A 22586-nucleotide genomic window follows, 5' to 3' on the forward strand; every position below is an offset into this window, starting at 1 on the left:
ACCAAAAAAAAAAAAAAAAAAACACATTTAAAAAGCATTTAAGTATTCAAATCCACAATATTTAAAATATCAGTAAGCTTTATATAAAATCATTATTTATTACTTTCAGTGAGGTGTCTGTCCTGAACATTAACCCCTAAATTTCAACCTGAGAAAATTATATTGAAATAATTGTTGTGATTTTTTTTCCATTGTTATATTTATTTTATTTTTAAATCATGAAACTTTATGTGGAAAAAAAGTGTGTCCCTCATGTTCATGTCATTACCGAAACAGAGTGTGTTTGAGTCTGAGACTGATTTTAACTCACTTCTACATTTCTGATCAGGAAATATTCCTCTCATATCCTCTCTTTCACAGCAGATAGATCATCATTCTGAGTTAAATGTGTTCAGAAGTCTGAAAATCTGTGCGGAGCTTTAAGGAACGTCACTAACAAACACCCTTTTCTGCAATTAAGCAAACTTTTTGGGGTGTTATTCCATTAAATGTAGTTTTTTATGTTTGTTCAGCTGTTCAGAACTGTGCTAGCTAACCATGTGCTGATTAGCATCTTTGAGCTAGACTCAAAAATGTCTAAAATTGTCACTACCGAAACGTCATCATTGTTTTTTGGGGGTTATTTGATAAAATGTAGTTTTTATGTGTGTACAACTGTTCAGAACTGTGCTAGCTAACCATGTGCTGATTAGCATCTTTGAGCTAGACTCAAAAGTGTCTAAAATTGTCACTACCGAAACGTCATCATTTTTTTTTTCTGTTCAGAACTGTGCTAGCTAACCATGCGAGCTAGGCTTAAAAGTATCTAAAATTGTCAGTACCGAAACTTCAGTCATGACTGTTTCGGTAGTGACTAAAAGGGAACACCTCATCGTTTATTTGCGGGAATACAGTTATGTAACTGTATTTTAGTACAGTTATACAAATCGTTACAATTTTAGTGTTTTATGATGCAAATCATTAGTGTTTTAGTATGAGAGTTAAAATTGTGTCATGTGATGTAGTCACTACCAACACATTATTAGCATGATCGACCGTGCAACTGCGTCTATGTCCAACTGCGTTCAGCACTCGGTTAGTGAGGTCTGATCGTGCTCTGACAACGGCAGTGATGTCTGACACTCATTGAAGTATAAGCACGAGACATCACTGCCGTTGTCAGAGCGCGATCAGACCTCACTAACCGAGTGCTGAACGCAGTTGGACATAGTGGTGTATTAGAGGTAAAAAATGATATAAAAACTGTTCGGTTTCTCACACAAACCGATCGTTTCGTGTCTTAGGACATCAATGTGTCGTCACGAGCCACAGGGTTTAATTTGGATTTGTCTTTGCATGTTTTTTTTACTCTTATTGTTCGAGTTCCCATTCACTCCCATTATTTGACTGACAGACGGCAACTGTTGGAGTTAAAAATCATCATTTGTGTTCTACTGAAGAAAAAGTCACCTAAATCCTGGATGCACTAGGGGTAAGCAGATAAACATCACATTTTCATTTTTGGGTGAACTACCCCTTTAATAGCTCAATGTAACCCTTCTTATTAAATTACTTCTGTTTCGGCATTGACAAATTTTGGAAGAGGAAAAATATTCCAAAACTTTCTGAAAATACAATATGAGAATTAACTGCACAATTACTAGAAATGTGTACCTTGAATATTATACAATTTGCATACATACAACATTTGTGGATAAAAACATTTCGCCCCACCAAGATGTTTTACAACTCCGTTTGCTCCAGTTCTGTAGAATGACCCGTATAACGTAATGAAACTGCATTATTTAAACCAGGCCGCTTGTGTTCAGCGATCATGTAAAAGCTTTTGACAGCTAAACAAAAGCATGAAAATGCACAAATGTTGCACTGTATACATTTAATAAAGAAATGCAAAATTCATTTGAATCAAAATGTTTTCAATGCACAAATAAACACCAAATTATACAAACAATTCCCATTAATGGTTATTGTACATTAAACGTACAGTACATCATTTTATATCAAGCCACCACAGTTTTTTAAACCAATGGTTAGACATACATACCTTGCCATTTCATCAAGTATTTGACAAATTAGTTTCTGCTGCTCAGTCACAATAACAGAGAAAATTCAAACAAACCACAAAGAGAACAAGTGGAATAATCCCTCTCAAGACCTCTGTAAGGCAGAAAAACACAGGGAAACTTCAAGTCATCTGATATTCTGGGCACAATCTTTAAAAGGTTCAAAAAAGTCAATCCTAGATCCAAAACAAGTGACAACAAGGGAAATAATTCTGTCAGTTTCTGTAACAAAACACAAACAAGATCAAACACAGGCTGGACGAAGATTGTGGTTTGCTACAATCATTGCATTTAGTGCACAAGAAATATACAAAACCTGCTTGTCTTTCCCTGTGAGGTTTGTGAAATGAGTGACCAGTACATGAACTCGGCCTTTGCAAAATACTCTCGAGGAATGTCCATCATGTCATATTTCATCCTAAAATCAAATTAATTAATCTTTTTTTTTTTTTTGGCGCAAAACTACATTGAAATATTTTCGCGACAATGTCACAAATCATAAATAATGGCCCTAAAAACAGGCTTTATTGTCTATTTTTTGATTTTAGGGTCATGATATTTGCTGGTGAGAGTCAGTCGCTCATGTAGAAACACCGTACAATATTGCAACACTTAAACGTTTCTTTAAGTCTCTTTTGGTTGTCAGTAAACCTACAAAAGCAGAATTATTGGGTCCCAAAACCACAGTTATATAAGGCATGATCCCTGTGAAACCTGACGCCCACATCACTGAGCTTTGATTATTTTCCGATTCTCACAGGATTACCCTGCGTTTGGACCCAAGGCTAGCGAACAGTGTTCAGCTTAAAGGAACGCAGATCCGGCGCGGTGTTATTTGGTAGACGTGACGTCACCGTCGTGAATCATGTGCTTCTGCTCGGCTTCGGCCGATTGGTTGAGAGCGTGCTGGACGAGAGTGTCCCTCTGCATCTGTTTGGCCTTGTTGTAGAGCAGAACTCCCACAAACACCAGGACCGTCCCGACCGCCGACACCACAGTGATGGGGTTACTGAACACGATGATGCTCAGCCAGATGGACAGCGCGTGTTTCACCGTGCTCGCGACACTAAACAGAGCGGACACACACCGTCAGAACACTCACAGCACAGCATCACAGACAGAAGAAGGAGGAGACGCGGCACCTGAACGTGACGGGCGAGATGCGGCCCATGAGCGCGTACGCCGTGACGCTCTGTAAGTGGAACAGGACGCCGTCGAACAGCAGCAGCAGAACCACGTCCTGAGACAGACTGAAGCTCCGTTCACTCTTCCCGATCACGGGTAAATCCTATGGGACACACCGTGACATCATCAGTCTGCCACATGTGATCGTCCTCGTGCGAGGATACATACTGACATGTATAAAGATTACTACTGTGAAAAAATGATTTTACAAATGTAAAAAGTATTCAGTTTGTATGACATTAGTGCGTTATTTATTTTAATCAAATTATTTCAATCGTGTATATTAAATTTAATTTAATCAAGTTTCATTTATTTTAGTCAATTTGTTTAGTTTCCTAATTTAATTTAATTTTTACACTGTTTTCTATTTATTTATTTTTATTTATTTATTTATTTTAATTAATTTAATTATTTTATTTAATTAATTATTTTAATTTAATTTTATATCTCTTTTTTAATTATTTATTTAATCTTTTTTTATTGAATAATTTTATTTATGTAGTTATTTTCTTTTGTATTTATTTTAATTAAATGTTTTTTAATTGTGTGGTTATTTATTTTGTATTTAAATCAAAATGTAATTAATTTAATCAAACGTATTAATGTATTACTTATTTTTAAATGGAATTTTATTTACTTGTATTATCTTACATTTATTTCATATTTTTACATATTTACACTGCTTTTGATGTATTTAAAATCAATACATTTTTTTACTTATTTAGTTTAATGAAAATGTTTTATTTATGTAAATCGAATTTGATTATTTTAATCATTTATTTATGTAGTTAAATGCAGTTATTTTTTATTTAAATCAAACCTTATTTAAATACTTTATTTTAATTAAATGTTTTTAAATGTGGCAATTTATCTTTTATTTAAATTAAATCGCATTTAATAATTTATTCAATCACATTAAATTTATTTTGATTGAAATCTAATTTATTTATTTATTCAATTTATTTTAGTCTATTGTATTAATTTATTATATATTAATTGAAATAAAAATATATAAATTTATTAATTTACTTTTTTGATCATATTTTTTAATACATACATTTTTTTTTACAAAGCTTCGAATTTTATACATTTAGTTTTATTAAATGTTTTTATTTTATTTATTTTAATAATTTATTTTAATTAAATGTTTTTATTTATATAGTTATATTTATTTTAATCAAATATTTATTTTAATTAATTTTTGTTTATTTTAATGAAATGTTATTTATGTGGTTATTTATTTTTATTTAAATCAAACTATTTAATTTATTTCAATTATATGCTATAATTATTTATTTTTATTGAAAATATTTAAATACATTTATGTAAATATTTATTTTAATCAATTTATTTTAGTCTGTTGTATTAATTTATTATTTTATTTTATATTTTTATATACACATTTAGTGTAATCTTATTTGTATTTATTTTTACATTTTACATTATTGCCATTTATCTGCTACTAAAGGGATAGTTTACAGGTTAATATTATACTGACAATGTGTGTTCTTATCATGTGATGTGGTCAGCGTTTCATAAACGCAGTATCTCAGATGGTGTGTTTTCACGGACTGACCATCAGGAAGATCCAGGCAGGAATGAGCATGATCACAGCGGCGGCACTGGTGTAAAACTGCAGCTCTGGAGGACTAGAAACAAACAGCAGAGCATCACAGTCTTACAACACTTCTATCGCTTGATTCTGCTTCTTCTTCACCTGTGTTTTGATCTGGAGTGTACTTTGATCTGTACTCAGAAGAGGCGTAACAGCGCCCCCTACCGTATAACAGTGAAAACATGGATTGCCAATAAATTCCGTCAATGGCGGAAAGAGTTAACAGCTTTATAAACACTTCAGAGGTTTTTTTCATTATTAGTTCATCTTATGTAGATAACTAATGGAACCTTACTGTAAAGTGTTAGCTTTTTTTTCTTATGCAATTTTGTTTAAAAAAGTATTCATATTTGAAAAACTTTGTCAAATTTAAGTACATTTAAGAACACAATCCGGGTTTGGACCAGGCAATGGAAGCGACAGCACTCACCTGAACTTATACTTGTCCCCACTTAAGAGCTTCTTGGAAAACACGTTCTGTAAGCTGAGACAGGGAAACTGAGCATTAGATCAGGGTTACGGAGAAGAGTCGGTGTGAAGCGTGTGTGTGAGAGCAGCACCAGTCCATGATGTTGGTGGAGAGCGCGGCGGAGAAGCCCAGCATGTTGAAGCTGATCTCAGTGGCGGTGCAGAGCGCCAGACCCGCCATCACGGGAATCAGAGACATGTTCACCCAGAAACCTGCCACACACACACACACACACACACTCTACATCAGCCATCTAGGTGATTAATTACTGGCTCAAGTCAAAGGAACACACCCTTAAGAAATGTCTGTCACAATATATTGTGTGTGACACATGATGTTTCACAACAGAAAAATGTCACAATAGGTATTGTGTATAGTTGACTCAAAATTAACTTTCAGACAGATATGGTAAACCCAGGAGGTCATGCATTTGAGCGTCCATGTTTATTAATAATTTATAATAAATTAAAAGGGTGATAGTTAACAGGTTAATAAAATCAATATTTAAAACTTTAAATGTATGTACAGTAGTGGCCAAAAGTGATTCCCAGGCTGGGAAAAATGACATTTCCATCCTTTATTCAAATATTATTAAAAACGTTTTAAAGAATTTGTAATCATATTGCGTAGTTGTGCTTTGACTTAATTTGTGATGATAATTTTGTGTTGTTTTTTTTTATACATTTGTTTATCATAGTTAAATCAAACCTGTAGCTGTAGTTTGCCTTTTTTTGTCAAATATATTTGTCAGATAAATACATTAACCAAGTTTAATGTTTTGTTCTTCCTTCATATTTAAAATATATATATTTTTAAAAAATCCATCCAAGTCCAATTCCAAGCCCATCATTCCTGATGTATTAGAAAATTTAGCTTTTTAATGAACTGTTCTTAGAAGTAAACATTTTTTTTCCAAATAGTACCATTTTAACTCTGTAGGGTTTGTTCAAAGTATGGTGAGATCAGTATTGTGTATTGATCGTGACATGAGTGTATCGTTACACCCCTGCTAGACTGACCCGAGAACGGACACTCGTTTCGCCACAGAATAAAATATAAAAGAGGTAACTGACTTTTTTCCTCACAATTCTGACATTTTTTACATTGCGTAATTCTTTAAAACTTGCAGTTTGTGTTTATGCTTTTCAATTCTGAGAAAAAAAGTTAGAACTGTGAGAAAGACAAATGCAAAAAAAGTAAATCAAGATAAAAGTCAGAATTGCGAGAAAAAAGAAACGCAGAAAAGTAAAATCGCAAGATATAAATTCAGAATTGCAAGGAAAAAAAATCTGAATTGCGAGAAAAGTCAGAACTTGAAATGGCAAGAAATAAATTTAGAATTTTCGAGAAAGAAAATCAGAATTGTGAAAAAAAAATCAGAATTGGGATAAAAAGTCAGAATTGCGAGAAAGAAAATCAGAATTGCGAGAAAAAAATCTGAAATGTGAGAGAAAAAAATCAGAATTGCGAGAAAAAAAATCTGAATTGCGAGAAAAAAATCTGAAATGTGAGAGAAAAAAATCAGAATTGCGAGAAAAAAAAAATCTGAATTGCGAGAAAAGTCAGAATTTGAAAAAAAAAATTGCAAAAAAAGTAAATAAGATATAAAAGAATTGCGAGAAAAAAATCTGAATTGCGAGAAAGAAAATCAGAATTGTGAGAAAAAAAAAATCTGAATTGCGAGAAAAGTCAGAATTTGAAAAAAAAAAGAATTGCAAAAAGAGTAAATAACGAGATATAAATTTAGAATTGCGAGAAAAAAGTCAGAATTGGGATAAAAAGTCAGAATTGCAAGAAAAGTCAGAATTTGAAAAAAAAAATTGCAAAAAAAGTAAATGGCAAGATATAAATTTAGAATTGCGAGAAAAAAAATCAGAATTGCGAGAAAGAAAATCAGAATTGCGAGAAAAAAAACTGAATTGCAAGAAAGAAAATCAGAATTGCGAGAAAAAAAAAAATCAGAATTGTGAGAAAAGTCAGAATTTGAAAAAAAAAGAAGATATTAATTTAGAATTGCGAGAAAAAAGCCAGAATTGGGATAAAAAGTCAGAATTGCAAGAAAAGTCAGAATTTGAGAAAAAAAATTGCAAAAAAAGTATATGGCAAGATATAAATTTAGAATTGGGAGAAAAAAGTCAGAATTGCGAGAAAAAAAATCAGAATTGCGAGAAAAGTTTGAAAATTTGAAAAAAAAAAAAAAAGAGTAAATAGCAAGATATAAATTTAGAATTGTGAGAAAAAAATCAGAATTGCGAGATCAAAAGTCAGAATTGGGATAAAAAGTCAGAAATGCGAGAAGTCAGAATTTGAAAAAAAAAAAAAAAAGTAAATCGCAAGATATAAATTCAGAATTGCAAGATAAAAAGTGAATTGCAAGAAACAAGAATTGCGCGATGCATCAGGGCTGAGAGAAAAATTTTAGAATTGCGAGAAAACTCATGATTGCGAGAAAGTCAGAATTGTGAGAAAGAAAAAAAATCTGAATTGTTAGTTTATATCAATTCTGACAGGGAAAAAAAGACAATTGCGATTAATAATAAATAATATATATTATACGAAATAATAAATTACGTTTTTATTTTATTTTTACAAGCTTCCATACTCTGGTCCATTCACTCAGACACACGTTACAGCAGCGGCATGTACAGTATTTGAGCTGTCATTCATGTGCATTAGTACGACAGGATCTTGTGAAATGCAGTCAGCACCTGTGTATTCTCCCAGTATGAGACGGGACATGATCACAGTGAAGATGGGCGCGGAGCTCTTCACCGTCTCGGCGAACGACACGGCCACATTCTTCAGACTGACCAATCCCAGCACCACAGTGGTGAACCTGACAGCACACAGAAAGAGCAGAAGAATGAGCCCACCGTGCCTGTAAAACCAGTTCCACCGCTTTCATGGCCTGAATTCATGGAGCGACAGCAGATCTGAAGCAGTTAGCTGTTGATCTACTTTCACCATTATTGAAACATGCTTTTGATTTGTGAAATTCTCCTTCATCCAATTTACAGTCAAACACTTTCATGTTATTTATGCAAACGCACCTCATCAGTCCCACGAACAGCATGATCATGAGGAAGTTGGAGGGGTATTCGGTGCGGGACTTGTGATGGTACAGCGGACACGGCACGAACATTTTAACACAGCCGATGATAGTCGTGGAAACCATCTGGACGGCACCTACACCACAGATACAAACACACACATGCATTCAGGACTAATAAATGATGTTTATTATGTGCACAAATAAAATGACGTCAATTAGGATCCCCCACTGTGATAAATTCTCATCACTGAAAAAGTCATTCTCATTATTGTAACATCTTAAGCATTTTTCAGCAACACTTTATTTTGATAGATCCCTTCAGACATTCTACTGATTATAAGTAACTTTGCAACTAGGGCTGGCAGTATATCGAGTTTGTACGATATATCAATATGTTAATAAATCATATAGGATGAGGCGATGCCATTTATAATGACAGTAGTTAGATATGACAAGTGCATGTGAAAAGGATTGTTAAAGCATTGAAACACACACCATCATACACACACAAATCAATGGGTGTGGCTGTAACAATATGGCAAATTTGAGCCAAAAGACTCAAATAAAAATAAAGCATTCCTGTTCATTTCTGTTGAACTTTGATGTGTAACAAAATCTCTTTGTGTTCAGGTTTGACTGTAGTAAAATTAATGCAAAAACTGACATTTCAAATCAACATTTAAATAGAAAAATGTAAAAAAGTAGTCTTTGAGAATGTATAAATATATAGCCAAATGCACAACTTAATAAAAATAAGTATTCATGTATAAAAAACAACCAGAGAATTTATAAGCCTCTTTATGTATAAGAATCTAATCGTCACACCACGGCATTAAGATTTTTCTTTTTTACTCCCACCAGATGGCAGTAATCTACCTTCAAAAATATGATTTTAAAGGCATTGTTCCTATTTTAACATGAAATACTGCTTTAATTTAAAAGTAATTAACAAAAAAATTAGAATTTTTTTTTTTTGTATTTTCAATAGGAAAAAATATTGATCGTAATTATTTTATAAATATTAATTAGTACCATGAAATTATCTCAAAATACAAAAGAAAAAAAGAAAACATTATAGAACAAAAATATATTACATTGATTTTACTGAAAATAAAATAAAAAGTTACATTTCAGGTGTTCAGTCAATTTTGACCGCAAACAACACAAGTGTGATTCCCAAATGAACAACACCAGAGGGTTAATGCGTTTTCCTCAGTGCATAACTTAGATTTCACAGGTATATTCTGCATCTGTAAATATTAGAAATATTTCTATTTTGCTGTCAAGAGCAGATAAACAAGCGAGTCTCTGCTAAACTTCAGTGAACAAACAGACGGAGCGCAGTATAATAGGAGCGCCATAATCCTGACTAAAATGTACATTTTGCTAAAATGTTTTGCTGTTGGATATTAAAAGTGCCATATGTAGAGTTTGAAGTGTACAAGCAGTGTTGGGCATAATGCATTACAAGTAACCAGAGTTACGAAATCAGATTACTTTTTCCAAGTACAGTGCACAGCATAAATGAGTACACCCCCTCTGAAACTTCTGAAAGTCAGCAATTACTCAATTACTCAGAAGACATGTTCGGGTTCTTTAGAGATATAATGTTCCAGCAAATCTGCTTAATCAATTACCAAAGAAGCATGTCAAAATTATTCAGGGAAATAAGATTTTCTTATCAAGGTGATAAAATGTTGTCTAGTAAAAATGAGTACACCCTCCTAAAAGTTACTAAATAAAACTAAATAAAAATGTTCTGGTGTAAGTTTAAGGCAATGTTTGATCAACAGGTAAGTATGTTGAACCAAAACATTTAACGAGAAGTCATTTCTTGATAATTAAAAGTGGTATATAGCCCACTGACTTAATGCTGACAACAATGGAAGCACTTGGGAGAGAACTGTCAGGAGAATAATTTCTTAGCACAGAAGAGGACAGTGCTACAAGAGGATTACCAAATCATTGTTTTAAGTGTGAAAATACAGCAAAAGTAACACAGAAATAAAAAAAAACAATGGACTTGTGACAATAATCAGGCCTTGATTTTAAGCTTTCATTTAGGGATGAGGGATTTTTTTTGCTAGACAAAGAGCAGGAGAAATACCAAGCGAGTGTCTCAGAGCCAGCAAAAGCTCTGAAAGAGTGACTGTTTATCTCACAGAGTAAGACTCAGCCTGCAGAAATGACATGCACTGGAACTTCCTACTGTAGCCAAAGCACAATAAAGTCAGTTAGCCATTTTCAAAGCCCATATTTACAAAAATATATCAATACTCTGGTCTCATGAGACTAAATCAATCATTTTGGATCTAACAGCATCCAGAATGTTGTGGTGTTGCTAGAGGAGGAGTACAGTGAGAAGTGCCTGGTTCCCACAGTAAAGTTCAGCGGTAGTAAAGCTCTTATATAGGGATGTGTGAGTGCTGAAGGAGTGAGGAAGTTGTGCTTTATCAATGCTGTCATGATGAATTCACACACCACTGTGTAATACACAAACTTGAAACAGAAGATGTTACCCTTTCCTCATTCCCTGCATTGTTGGGCATGACAATGAAGATATGCATTCTCCCAAGCGGACACTCTTGAGCGCCTGTGGGTGATTCTGTAGAGACGTGTTGAGCAACACGCCCCATTAAAGATCAGGGCATTTAAGGAGCTCATCGTCCAGGAGTTAAACAGGACAGATTTGTCATGAACTTGTTCACTCCGTGCCAAGAAGTGTCAGAGCGGTATATTCAAAATTATGGAGGGCATACTAAATGCTAGAATATTATACATTTGTTGAATTGAATCTCATTTCTGCAATCCTTCATTTAAACAAAATTGACTAATTTACTTAATTTATGGATATTAATGACATATATTTCTCAGTTTTTATTATGTATATGTTTAATACATACATTTAATACATTTTAGTTTTGCCATCTTTCCATGAATCGTGTTAATGATCATAAAGAAATACATCTATTTGTCTGTATCTGTATTTGTTCAGAGGGGTGTACTCATTTATGCTGTGCACTGTACCTAGTAAAGTAATGCATTACTTTTCAATTTACAACAAAATATCTAAGTTACTTTTTCACATGTATTGCCTGACAGCTCTCCTGTCCTCATGTTGAGAGAAATAAAGCTCAGAGTTGTTGTGTGCGCTGTGTGAACATGATGTCATAGTTCTAAATAGACTAAATGTGAACATGCATTTACTCATCGCACTTGCACGAAAACATTATATTTCTCAAAATGAATAAAAACGGTGAAATGCAATCTCAGAATTTTATGCAAACCTGTAATAATTAGCTATGTTTAATTACAGAATATACTTTATGTATTTAATCTCACTTTATTAACCAATGTCTTTGCTGCTGACCTTCAATGATCTAATTCAACCATAATAAGAAAAAAAAATCTAAGACTTTAGATTAGATTTAGAAATAAGAGCATTGAACTTCCTTCTCCTGTTTCCTATTTTTGTTTGAGCTGCGCCCTCTACTGTACAGACGTGAATTTGCATTTCCTACAGCCTGAGGCTTATTCATCTCACTTTGAGTGTAAAAGGGTCTTAACAATTGCCAAAAATATAACTTTTTTTTGTTGTTATTAAAAAACAAACAAGCAAGCCCAGGTGAGAAAACAATGCAAATGTAACTTTTACATTTAATAAAAAGTAACTAAAGCAAACTAATACAATTAGTTACTTTTTTTTTTTTTAGGGAGTAACGCAATATTGTAATGCATCACTTTTAGAAATAACTTTCCCCAACACTGCCTACAAGTGTATTTTTATGATAGCAGTACCTGTAAAGTACCTTAAAAAGCATTATTTTTCTTTTTAGATTATAGTGTTGTTACAATGTTAGAATGAAATGTGACTACATGGTTACATTCACTATATTTGTTTTCATAGCCTTCGTTGTTTGTAGGACAACACTGGGTAGGATGTGAAATTTTTTTTTTTTTTTTAATGATTACAGAAAAAAAAAAAAAAAAGAAAAAAATCAAATATAAAAAAAGTACAGAAATATCCCAGACAGCAAATTGGTATTGGGCTGAATCTTGCTGAATGTACTATCGTGTATATCGCCATTCAGCCAAAAAACAGATTTTTGATTTTCTGTCCATATGTATGGGAGTATGGGTGTAAAATATCATTAATATAATGTCATAGAAATATCATTTTTCTCTGTTTATTTATTTTATCATGTTCCTGGCAGGGTCACCCATCAGTGAAATGGAGGCCAATTTAACTTAATTCCTTTGTTTGCCAAGACAGTATTATATTGCTCTTATCTTTGTTTGAAAATCTATGTTAACAAACAGCCGGCTAAATCAGAGCACACCTACCCAGCATGCTCGGCTCTCCCTCCAGCAGAGAGAGGATGTACTTGTTGAGGAAGAGCGTGCAGAAGCTGAAGAAGTACCAGAGTGCCAGGAAGGTCAGAGCCCTGGAGTTCCACACGCCCGCGTCGGCCTCGATCACCGTGGTCTCGGTGATGGTGATCTTCAGGACCGGCTCTCCCGGCGTGCTCTCGCTGCGGGACAGCATCACCCGCTCCTGACGCGGCCTGAAGCTGCCGAACGAGGGCCAGAAGGAGGATTTCCCTGAGCGATCATTGCCGGTCATGGTGCAGGAAGACGGTGGCAGCGGGGCAAACTCCAGGAGTAATAAAGCAAAGAGACTTTACATGCTACAACACGCAGCAGGAGCACAGACAGATATCTGCAGATACAGGAAAATAAGACGAGTTTAAAAGGAGTCATGAATTGAGAAATCAACTTTTCCTTGAGCTTTTGATATATAAGAGATCATCGTACAATAAGAATATCCTGTAAGTTTCAATAAAAGCTTTTATTGACATGAGCCCCAGTGAATGACTCGTCCCGTCATAGATAAGTGAAACTCCGCCTCCGCAGAAGAAATCAACGCCCACTTCATCATTGCATCATTAGCCCCGCCCACTGGTGTGTTAGTGAGTGATACAGCATTAAAATAACATTACTTTTCAAAGGATCCTAATGCAGGAATATGGTTATTTATTCTCAACAATGTGAATGTCTCAGTTGAGCGTTATTTATTTGTATTCGGTTCATTTCACTGTGGATTCTTTGGTAAATCAATCACATTTTGGTGCAAAACATTAAAGGGATAGTTCACCCAAAAATGAAAATTTGATGTTTATCTGCTTACCCCCAGTGCATCCAAGATGAAGGTCACTTTGTTTCTTCAGTAGAACACAAATGATGATTTTTAACTCCAGCCGTTGCCGTCTATCAGTCGTATAATGCATGTCAATGGGAACTCCATCTATAAGAGTCAAAAAAACATGTACAGACAAATCCAAATTAAACCCTGCGGCTCGTGACGACACATTGATGTCCTAAGACACGAAACGATCGGTTTGTGCGAGAAACCGAACATTATCTATATAATTTTTTACCTCTAATACACCACTATGTCCAACTGCGTTCAGCACTCGGTTAGTGAGGTCTGATCGCGCTCTGACAGCGGCAGTGATGTCTCGCTCTCAATGAAGTATATGCGCGAGACATCACTGCCGCTGTCAGAGCGCGATCAGACCTCACTATGAGTAAAATACTGAACGCAGACATAGTGGTATAAGAGGTAAAAAATGATATAAATACCGTTCGGTTTCTTGCACAAACGATCGTTTCGTGTTTTAGGACATCAATGCGTCGTCACGAGCCGCAGGGTTTAATTTGGATTTGTCTGTGCATGTTTTTTTTTACTCTTATAGATTGTGTTCCCATTGACACACATTATAAGACTGACAGACGGCAACTGTTGGAGTTAAAAATCATCATTTGTGTTCTACTGAAGAAACAAAGTCACCTTCATCTTGGATGCACTGGGGGTAAGCAGATAAACATCACATTTTCATTTTCGGGTGAACTATCCCTAAAGCAGGTGTGTATGAATACAACAGCATGTGGATATATCATGTACGCCCATTAATAAAGACAGAAAGCATGCATTGTGTGTTCACAGAGACCTGTTTGTATCTAGAGTGTCATGTCAGGTATTCTTACAATGTAAAACATGTAGTTACACAATACAAATAGTGTGGCTTAAGTGTCCAATCACTTTTTAAAGTATTTATGAACGTTATATATTCAAGAATGTGTACTCTGTGTTGCTTTATTTACTTTTTGTTTTGTTTAATTGGGATTTTTTATTATTTAATGACCTAAAAGCCTATAATGTTTATGCTATTATGTCTTTAAAACAATAAATTACAAATAAAGAACTGTAATAAAGATCGGTTAATGATTACACATGACCATCTGCGGCATGCAGAATATCTGCTCATACAAGCAACACAGGAAAAGATATTGTTAGGGTCATTCTACAGAAACGTCCACTTTTGGTATGGCAAAATGTCTTAAAATGTATTTCTTTTTCTAACATTTAAACGTAGACGACATTATTATATTACACTTTGATTTTATGAATACACATAATTGACAGCTTAATGATTTTTTTATTTTTTTTGTGTGCATTTATTTAAAGACTGCATGTACCATGTTTTTGTCACTGGTGTTACCTTACTTCTCTGCCATTTTTAAACATCCATAAGTGACGTTAAAATCAGATACTTTAAGACTTTTACTCAAGTCATATTGGAATTGGTGACTTGTAACTTGTAATGGAGTCATTTTCACTGTAAGGTATCTGTACTTTTACTCAAGTATGGTTTTCAGGTACTCTTTACACCTCTGCCAAAGGAGGATTAACAATGAGAAAGAAAAGTTAGAATCATGTAATCTTAGTGCTATTTTATGCAAAATAACTTAATAGCTTTAAATAAAGTTTATCTATAAAGTTGATCAATTTTCATGAAAAATGCATTTTACAAAATGGCTGCTGCAAGATATCAATGCACATGTTGTCAATCATGATATATATTAACTAAATTAAGTAATTTAATCCATTTGTATTCTAGTTTTTTTTTAATTCCCTAAGAATAAAGTAGGTCACACCAGTGACTTCAACTAAAAGCTTCATATGAAATTATGATTTTCTAATTAAAATAGGAACTCACGTGATGTCATCAGTGTGATTTATTATTTCAAAATAAGAGACTTTTGTTAAAGGTAACACCAGTGACAACACCAAAGGACCACTACATTCATTATATATTTTATAATATTTATTCAGCATTTGATTTTGTTTTTTTATGTCACTTACATTATATATTTGATAGTTATGCATAAATTATTGTATTTTAAACGGTAGAAAAATCTGTTTGTGAGCTCAAAATAAAGCGCATTCCCTCTGTTCACGAGCACTTCTGTGGTGTTTGGCATTTAATTATAATGAATTAAAACACAAATAATGCCACATTGATGCTCAAGAAGGTTTTAATTGTTCAAATAACATTGTTTCATATTAAAATATAAAAAAATATATTTCTGTAAAGTCTAGGAGGTTTCTGTAGAATGACCCGTAAAATGAAAACGTGATGCTCTACCCACTGCGTTCATCCTCGGAGCTCTTTCACATGCTTTCGTGGAGGCAGCGGCTGAAGTTCAGGTGAAATCATGAGTGTGATCGGATCTGTTGACACGTCTTCACCGCGCTGATACTCCTCGATGCGCTGATTGTTTGTCTTTCGCGACTCTGCGCACTGTAGCAATTGTTTTCAGGCGCTCTGCGCAACTGCAGCGCAGCTTTGACTGGAAAAACTACATGAACGTGAAGTTGCGGAAGTTTAAAAAACACTAATATATAAAAAAACGTTGAAAGGTTCCCTGAAAAGGTGGAGTCTAGCGATGGGAGCTTGCTTCCTGAAGCTTCGAATCTTTTGTTTCGAATCAGTGATTCAGAGCGTGAATCAAACTGCGAAAGTCACGTGATTTCAGCAAACGAGGCTTTGTTACGTCATTACGTTTAGAAATTTCACTGGTTTTTACCTGATCTCTGATCAGTTTTATACATTTGTAGATGTTTTAATGAGACATTAGTATAATTAAAGGAATAATAGTAGTTAATAGTCTCTTATTGGCCTGTTTAGCTGAGCCATCCATGAAACAAACCCTGAAAATTGATAAAAGAACACGTATTATACAGACACTTGATATTTAATCTTATTAGATGATTGGTTAATTGCATTTAAAATATTTTACTTTTAATAAAAACATTTGCAATGTGTTTGTAAAAGGTGTTTTTATGCATGTGTTTGTAAATGGTTCTGACCAGCAGGGGTCACCGCTTTGAACGCTTCCAAACAGTGAATCATTTTGCAAAGCAATTGGTTCAATTGATTCGAAGCTTTGAAAAGATTCGTTTCTCCCATTGTTGCCCGGAAGCCCAGACACGTCACGTGATACACGTTACTTTTCTCATTTAAAATGTACAAACTCAAGTAGGGAACTTGCATATGAAAACACAACAAATACACATATGCACAAATAATTAATATATATATATATATATATATCATTAGTGTAGGCCTACACAGACTACAAGTGTTAGCTATTAAACAATATCAGTATTTCAGACATTTAAGAACAGGCTGAACTCGTCGTAGTCTATTTCTGTTCATTTGTCAGGTACATATTAGAGCACAGATGCCATCATTTACTGCAAGTGATGCAAGTGCTTTTCTCTAGATACATATAAATAAAAAGAAATGAAGAATGAAGAATCATGGATATACAGAGCTGGGTAGATTACTTATGAACTGTAATCAGTTACTTATTTTTGATAATGTAATCGGACTACTTTTGGATTACATTTAGATTACTTTTGTGCATATATTGTAGGATAATCTTATATTTTTTGACAGATACAAAGAAAAAATATATTCCAAAACATTTATTTTATTCACCAACAAGAGCCTAGATTGTTTTTAAAGTGCAATGTGTGGACAGTTAATACTTCAAAACACTACCACTGAATAAAACAAAATCACATCTTATGATTTTAAAACATACTTAAAATTAAATAAATTTAGTAAACAGCAACATTACAAAACACAAATATTGAAAAACATGAAATTCACAGCAATATCACTGCTACATCAATTATTTCATCTAGATTTCATATATATATTTTTTTCATCTATATTTCAAATACATATATTTCATCCATATTTCATATATTATTATTATTATTATTATTATTTCATATATATTTAATGTATATTTCATCTATATTTCCCCCTCACCACTGGAAAAACTCAAAGAATCATGAACATATATAAGCGGCAGATTTATTATGAAAAATAATATAAACGTAAAAAAAAAAAAGAAACATTAGGAGAATCAATGAATTGTGAACAACTTACTGCATTGTATAAATAATATGTAATCATGTAATCCATAAAAAAGTAACTGTACTCTAATTACAAGTACTTGATTTGTGAAATCTGATTACATAATCCAGATCGCATGTAATCTGTTACTACCCAGCTCTGGGTGTATATATATATATATATATATATATATATATATATATATATATATATATATATATATATATATATATATATATATATATATATATATATATATATATATATATATATATTAGACAACACATAACCTAATACAACAAATTCAAGTTTATTCAGTTTCATTCATTTTTTTATCCTCTTTATGAATTCTAGATTCTTTTTATGCCTTAAGTTGCATGATTATTATTTTACATGTTATTGATTTCTTTAATAATTTACATTATATTCTACCATATTCTCTGATATGTTTGATTATTCTGAAGTGTTTCTTTTCTCTCTCTGGTGGCCGGGTGTGTTTTACATCAGAGATGATCATGTGATATACCTTGGTATCACATGGTAATACAGGTAATATGTCTGTTTCCATCTCTGCAGACATGAGATAATGCAATATTCTCTTAAAGGTGTTAAAACCACAGCTGCTTATGAAGTTATTCTGTGTTTTACCAGGACCGTAGTGACTGAATCAGACCTGCTAGGGAACAGTTTGTGTTGAGTTCATCATTAAACGGCTGCAAAGAAACTCAAAGAACTTCAGCAGGTATTCCTCCGGTCACTGAGGCCCGGCGTATAAAGTGTGAGTTTCAGAAGACTCTCAGCTTCTTTCTTTTCTATCCTTTCATTCTGCACATCCATCTCTTATACTTCTTCTGGGTCTTTCTTTCTCTCTGATCTTCACAATCTTCATCTGTTAGAAACAATACTTTGGATATTAATAGTTAGATTTACTGTATTTCAAAACTTCTCACTGCATTGTTTTTTTTTATAATTTAATACAGTAACTCATTTATCCTAAAATGCTTATTTTAATATTTTTTTTTTATTTACATCATTTTATTTTTTATCATCAATTTATTAATTTTAATGAAATGTATTAATCATTTAAATAAAATTTCATTTTTAAAAATATATTTCAATCAAATTTAATTAGTTAGTTAAATCTTATTTTATTATAGATTAATTTTATAATGTTTCCGACACCTGCTCTAGTATGCTGTTCACGACATTTTACCAAAAGATCCATTTAAGACATTTTGATTAAAAAAACAAAAAAAAAAACAAAAAAAACACATACATGGATGAATCGTCAACAGTATGATCCATAACATGCATTCACAAAATTTTTATTCCATGACAAAAATGGACACAAAAGTCCAATTCCCTTTTCTTGTTCATTTTGTCAGGACAGTCCGATTGAAATAGGATCCAAATAACAATTTGTGCCATGTTTCAGTGAGGTTTAGAGTCCATTTTTAATGAAAATGCATATCTTGCATGCATGAATCTATTATATCAGGCAGCATATTGGTACGAGCCAATATTAGGGTTTATTCTGTTAATGATCGCCACCCGACTGATATTTTTCTGTTCCTATTCAAACAGTATAAATGTGTCTGTGGCCGATTTCACAAGTGTGAATCCATCCTTTCCACTGAAATGTGGTTTTCTCCACATCTTTCTCTTTACAGCTGTGACTTTAAGGTTTATATTAAACATACAAAACACATTCTTTTCTGTAAAAACATGATTTTTCCTCAAAATCACTGGCTATGCCTGTGAAAAACGACACAAGAACACAGTAGCTATTAAGCACAAAATATTTATTTATTCTTAATTAAACTTGAACACAGTCTTTGTGTTGTGAGTGCATTTCATTTGTATCTGAGCGGAGCAAAGTAACGCGAAGAGGATGAAGCAATCATTCACAGTCCATAACCAATGAAATCCACATCAGATCAGTGAGTCACAAACATGGCAAAGTGGAGTAATTATTGCCAGATATATCATCAGCAAGAACAGAATATCAGGAACCTCTCGGAAACGTTTCTCCTGCAGCAGATCATCGATTAACATCCTGTACAAATCCAGCCGAACGGATGGAAAACACATTACAGGACAGAAGCTGCATCAAAACAATTCTGAGAAAATAAATACTAGAGGACTGTACAGTTCACAGCTTGGCAGTTGCGTGAGTCAGGGTGAAATCAGGAAGAAATATAACCCTGACTAAAGTTTAACGACAGAACGGAAATATTAAATCATACAAACATACAAATAAAACCAGAGTTTATGTTGGGATGTCGATTTTGGATACAAGTGTATTTGTGTGAGCAAGAACTCAAATGGTTGAATCACTTTTATGAAAAACAACAATAAATATGAGTCACAACTAACAATTGCACTGCCCTCTAAAAAGAAATTAAAACTCATCATTAACACTGTGCAAGAAGGAATAAACTCAGCCACTATGCAAAGCAAATAAAATGATGCTTTTGATAAAATGGTCAAACGTAAAGTAGTTTTTCAACAATGGCTAGCGTTCACATTATGGGTTGGGCTGATGCAGCACGTAACAGGGAGGTCGAATCGCATGCAATGTCAATCTGACACACTGATTCAAAGTCAAACCTGCATTCAGTCCCTGCGTTACGCACTTTGAGCACATAAATGCACATTTAGGTTTCCGCGACGCTTCGATGGCATGCATCGTTCATCAGATCATCGCGATGTAAACCAGTCGTTCCTCAAATCCGTTTGAGACTCTGTGCTTAGTGCAGTATTGCTTATGAATCGACTATAACCGATCAGATCAACCGCATTCATTCATCAATCTGCGCAGACTAACTAGTAGTATATAATTCAAATGATTGTGTTTATTGAATGCAAACTCGCTTTAACTGAAAGCGGGCTGCAAAAAAAGGATTATGAAAATAATAAACCACACCATTGCAATAGGAACAGAAGAGGAATGTTTTTTTCTTCTTCTTTAGAACGGATTCATACCTTTCGAGGGAAAACTGGTGACCGATCAAGGCACTACATCATCCTGAATTGTGGGGATTTGGTCCTGTGGTCGCAGGATATTTCTGTAAACGGCCAATGAAAGACACTCAAAAGTGCTGCAAATGCATTTTAAACTGAGTATTATTGGAAAGCAGGACTTATTTCTGACCACAATCAATGCTGAGCACTGGGACTCTTTCATAAAACACGAGCGGAATTCAATTTCCATTTAGGTAAGAACAACTACCTTTATTCTGCTCGTGTTTCAATAATTAGGCCCAATATGCCCGTTCATGCGTCCCTAAGTTAGTCAATCAGCAAAACGATTCTTTATGGCAGTAGAATTGAAGGCCATTACTCTCTTAACACTAACACACCTCAATTCAGATTCAATTCAGACGTCAAAACAAACAAACGTGCAAGCGGTGCCCACAGGACTGATCTGAGATAAACACTCCTCATGCCCAAATTCACACACACAAACTCACACCTCATATTTACAGGCTCAGACGTGTGTACGTCCAACAGCGAACTAAAGCACACACACAGAGGGGAGATTGTGGTTTGATCCTGAAGCAGAGTTAAAAACATGTTGCAGAACTCGTCCAGAAGAAAACGTTTGCGTGATTATCCATCTGCATTGATTAGCCTTACGCAAAACAGTGTTCGAAGCGCAGGGCGCCGCTCTCATGCAGTCCTGGCTTTGCTGGGGCACATCGGGGCGTCTGGGCTTTTGACCACCAGAGGAAACGTCTGCAGTGCCGGGCTGGCCATGGTCGGATACGGGACCATCGTGGCCGTGCCAAACATGCCTACTGGACTGGGCAAACCGGACCACTGGTGTGGATACACAGGGGCGGGCATCATCCCAGCGAAGGGGGTGACGGGCATCAGATATCCGCCCCGCTGGAGGACGGGCGACGGGGTGCTGGTGATGCCGTGAGGCATGATAGGACCCAGAGCGGCTGACAGAGGACAGGACAGGGGTAGATGGAGCTTCACAGCCGCCGGAGGGATTGAGCCTTTTATCTAGAAGAGATGAGAGAGAGAGGTAGAAAGAGAGAAAATAACATTTAAAAAGGTGAGCCGATTAAAACTAGTTTATTCACTTTGCTTTGGACATCCGCATTTCACATCGTTATTCGTAGTGAAGGGCTCTTTCGAAACACTGATTCATGAAGCTACCATTACAAATCTTTTGTTTCGAATAAGTGGTTCAGAGCGCGTATTGGAACTGCAAAAGTCACATGATATCAGTAAAAGAGGCTTCATTACGTCATAACTTCACAAAACATTTTGAAATTTCAGTGGTTCACCACTGGGGGGCGATGATCTCTGTGAACCCATGAATCATGCGTCTATGGTTTTTACCTGATCTCTGGTCAGTTTATATATTTGTAGACGTTTTAATGAGACATTAGTATAATTAAAATGAATAATAGTAGTTAATAGTAGTTGATTGCATTTGATAAGATTTCACTTTCAATAAAACATTTGCAATGGGTTTGTAAAAGGTGTTTTTATGCATGTTTGGCCTAAGTTTCCCTTTCGAATGGGAACTCGCACTGCATTCTAGGATGCTAATAGGGAATGCCTCCGGCATGACTGGTGTCTGAAGTATGTGCAAAAACAACAATAGCATTGGTCGGTGACAGCCCATGACGTCACTACTGGGGTGACCAGAGTATAAATAGGGTGCCTGTAGTACAGGTCATCCTCTTTCTTGTCTTCAGGATCCGTTTGTTTATGTACATGTGAAGACGATCGCTCTGTTTTGATACTCTGTATCAAAGATGACACTACACGACCTGTGCTTTATGTGTTTGGGTAAGGAGCATGTGCATTCAGCTCTCCAGGGAACTGAATGCACTCATTGTGAGGTGTACTTTATGATGCATTCGTGAGACTTACTGAAAGAGACTGAAAGTTTTCTTCATTCTCA

General features: G+C 34.5%; 2 protein-coding genes across 4 annotated transcripts in view; both read right to left on the reverse strand.

The window, feature by feature from the left end:
* Positions 1-1521: 1521 nt before the first annotated feature.
* si:ch73-236j9.2 (solute carrier family 35 member E2A) lies at positions 1522-16197 on the reverse strand. Of its 2 annotated transcripts, none has more exons than XM_067395559.1 (9): positions 15875-16197; positions 12729-13104; positions 8383-8518; positions 8041-8168; positions 5424-5544; positions 5294-5347; positions 4825-4897; positions 3206-3351; positions 1522-3129 (listed from the first exon to the last, which is right to left on the reverse strand). In XM_067395559.1, the coding sequence occupies exons 2-9, from the start codon at positions 13006-13008 to the stop codon at positions 2895-2897; spliced, it is 1173 nt and encodes a 390-aa protein (XP_067251660.1). In that variant the 5' UTR covers positions 13009-13104; positions 15875-16197; the 3' UTR covers positions 1522-2894. The 2 variants fall into 2 exon arrangements, with proteins under 2 accessions (XP_067251660.1, XP_067251659.1); XM_067395558.1 differs by having other exon boundaries at positions 1523-3129; positions 15879-16197.
* Positions 16198-19516: 3319 nt separating this feature from the next.
* LOC137027392 (serine/threonine-protein kinase WNK2-like) overlaps positions 19517-22586 on the reverse strand; it is an 88400-nt gene continuing 85330 nt past the window's right edge. For both annotated transcript variants that reach the window (XM_067395544.1, XM_067395543.1), the window contains one exon: positions 19517-21673. In XM_067395544.1, coding sequence (XP_067251645.1) covers positions 21332-21673 — 342 coding nt within the window. In that variant the 3' untranslated portion in view covers positions 19517-21331. The remainder of the gene's footprint in view (positions 21674-22586) is intronic.

Source organism: Chanodichthys erythropterus, chromosome 9 (assembly GCF_024489055.1).
Source record: "Chanodichthys erythropterus isolate Z2021 chromosome 9, ASM2448905v1, whole genome shotgun sequence".
In the NCBI taxonomy this organism is placed as follows: domain Eukaryota; kingdom Metazoa; phylum Chordata; class Actinopteri; order Cypriniformes; family Xenocyprididae; genus Chanodichthys; species Chanodichthys erythropterus.

Excerpts from the sequence above, each read along its gene's own strand:
- si:ch73-236j9.2 (XM_067395559.1), bottom strand. The coding sequence starts at position 13,008 with ATGACCGGCAATGATCGCTCAGGGAAATCCTCCTTCTGGCCCTCGTTC. Across the intron at positions 8,169-8,382 it reads CTGTTCGTGGGACTGATGAG|GTTCACCACTGTGGTGCTGG; the intron begins GTGCGTTTGCAT and ends GTGTGCTGTCAG. Across the intron at positions 3,130-3,205 it reads ATCTCGCCCGTCACGTTCAG|TGTCGCGAGCACGGTGAAAC; the intron begins GTGCCGCGTCTC and ends CGCTCTGTTTAG.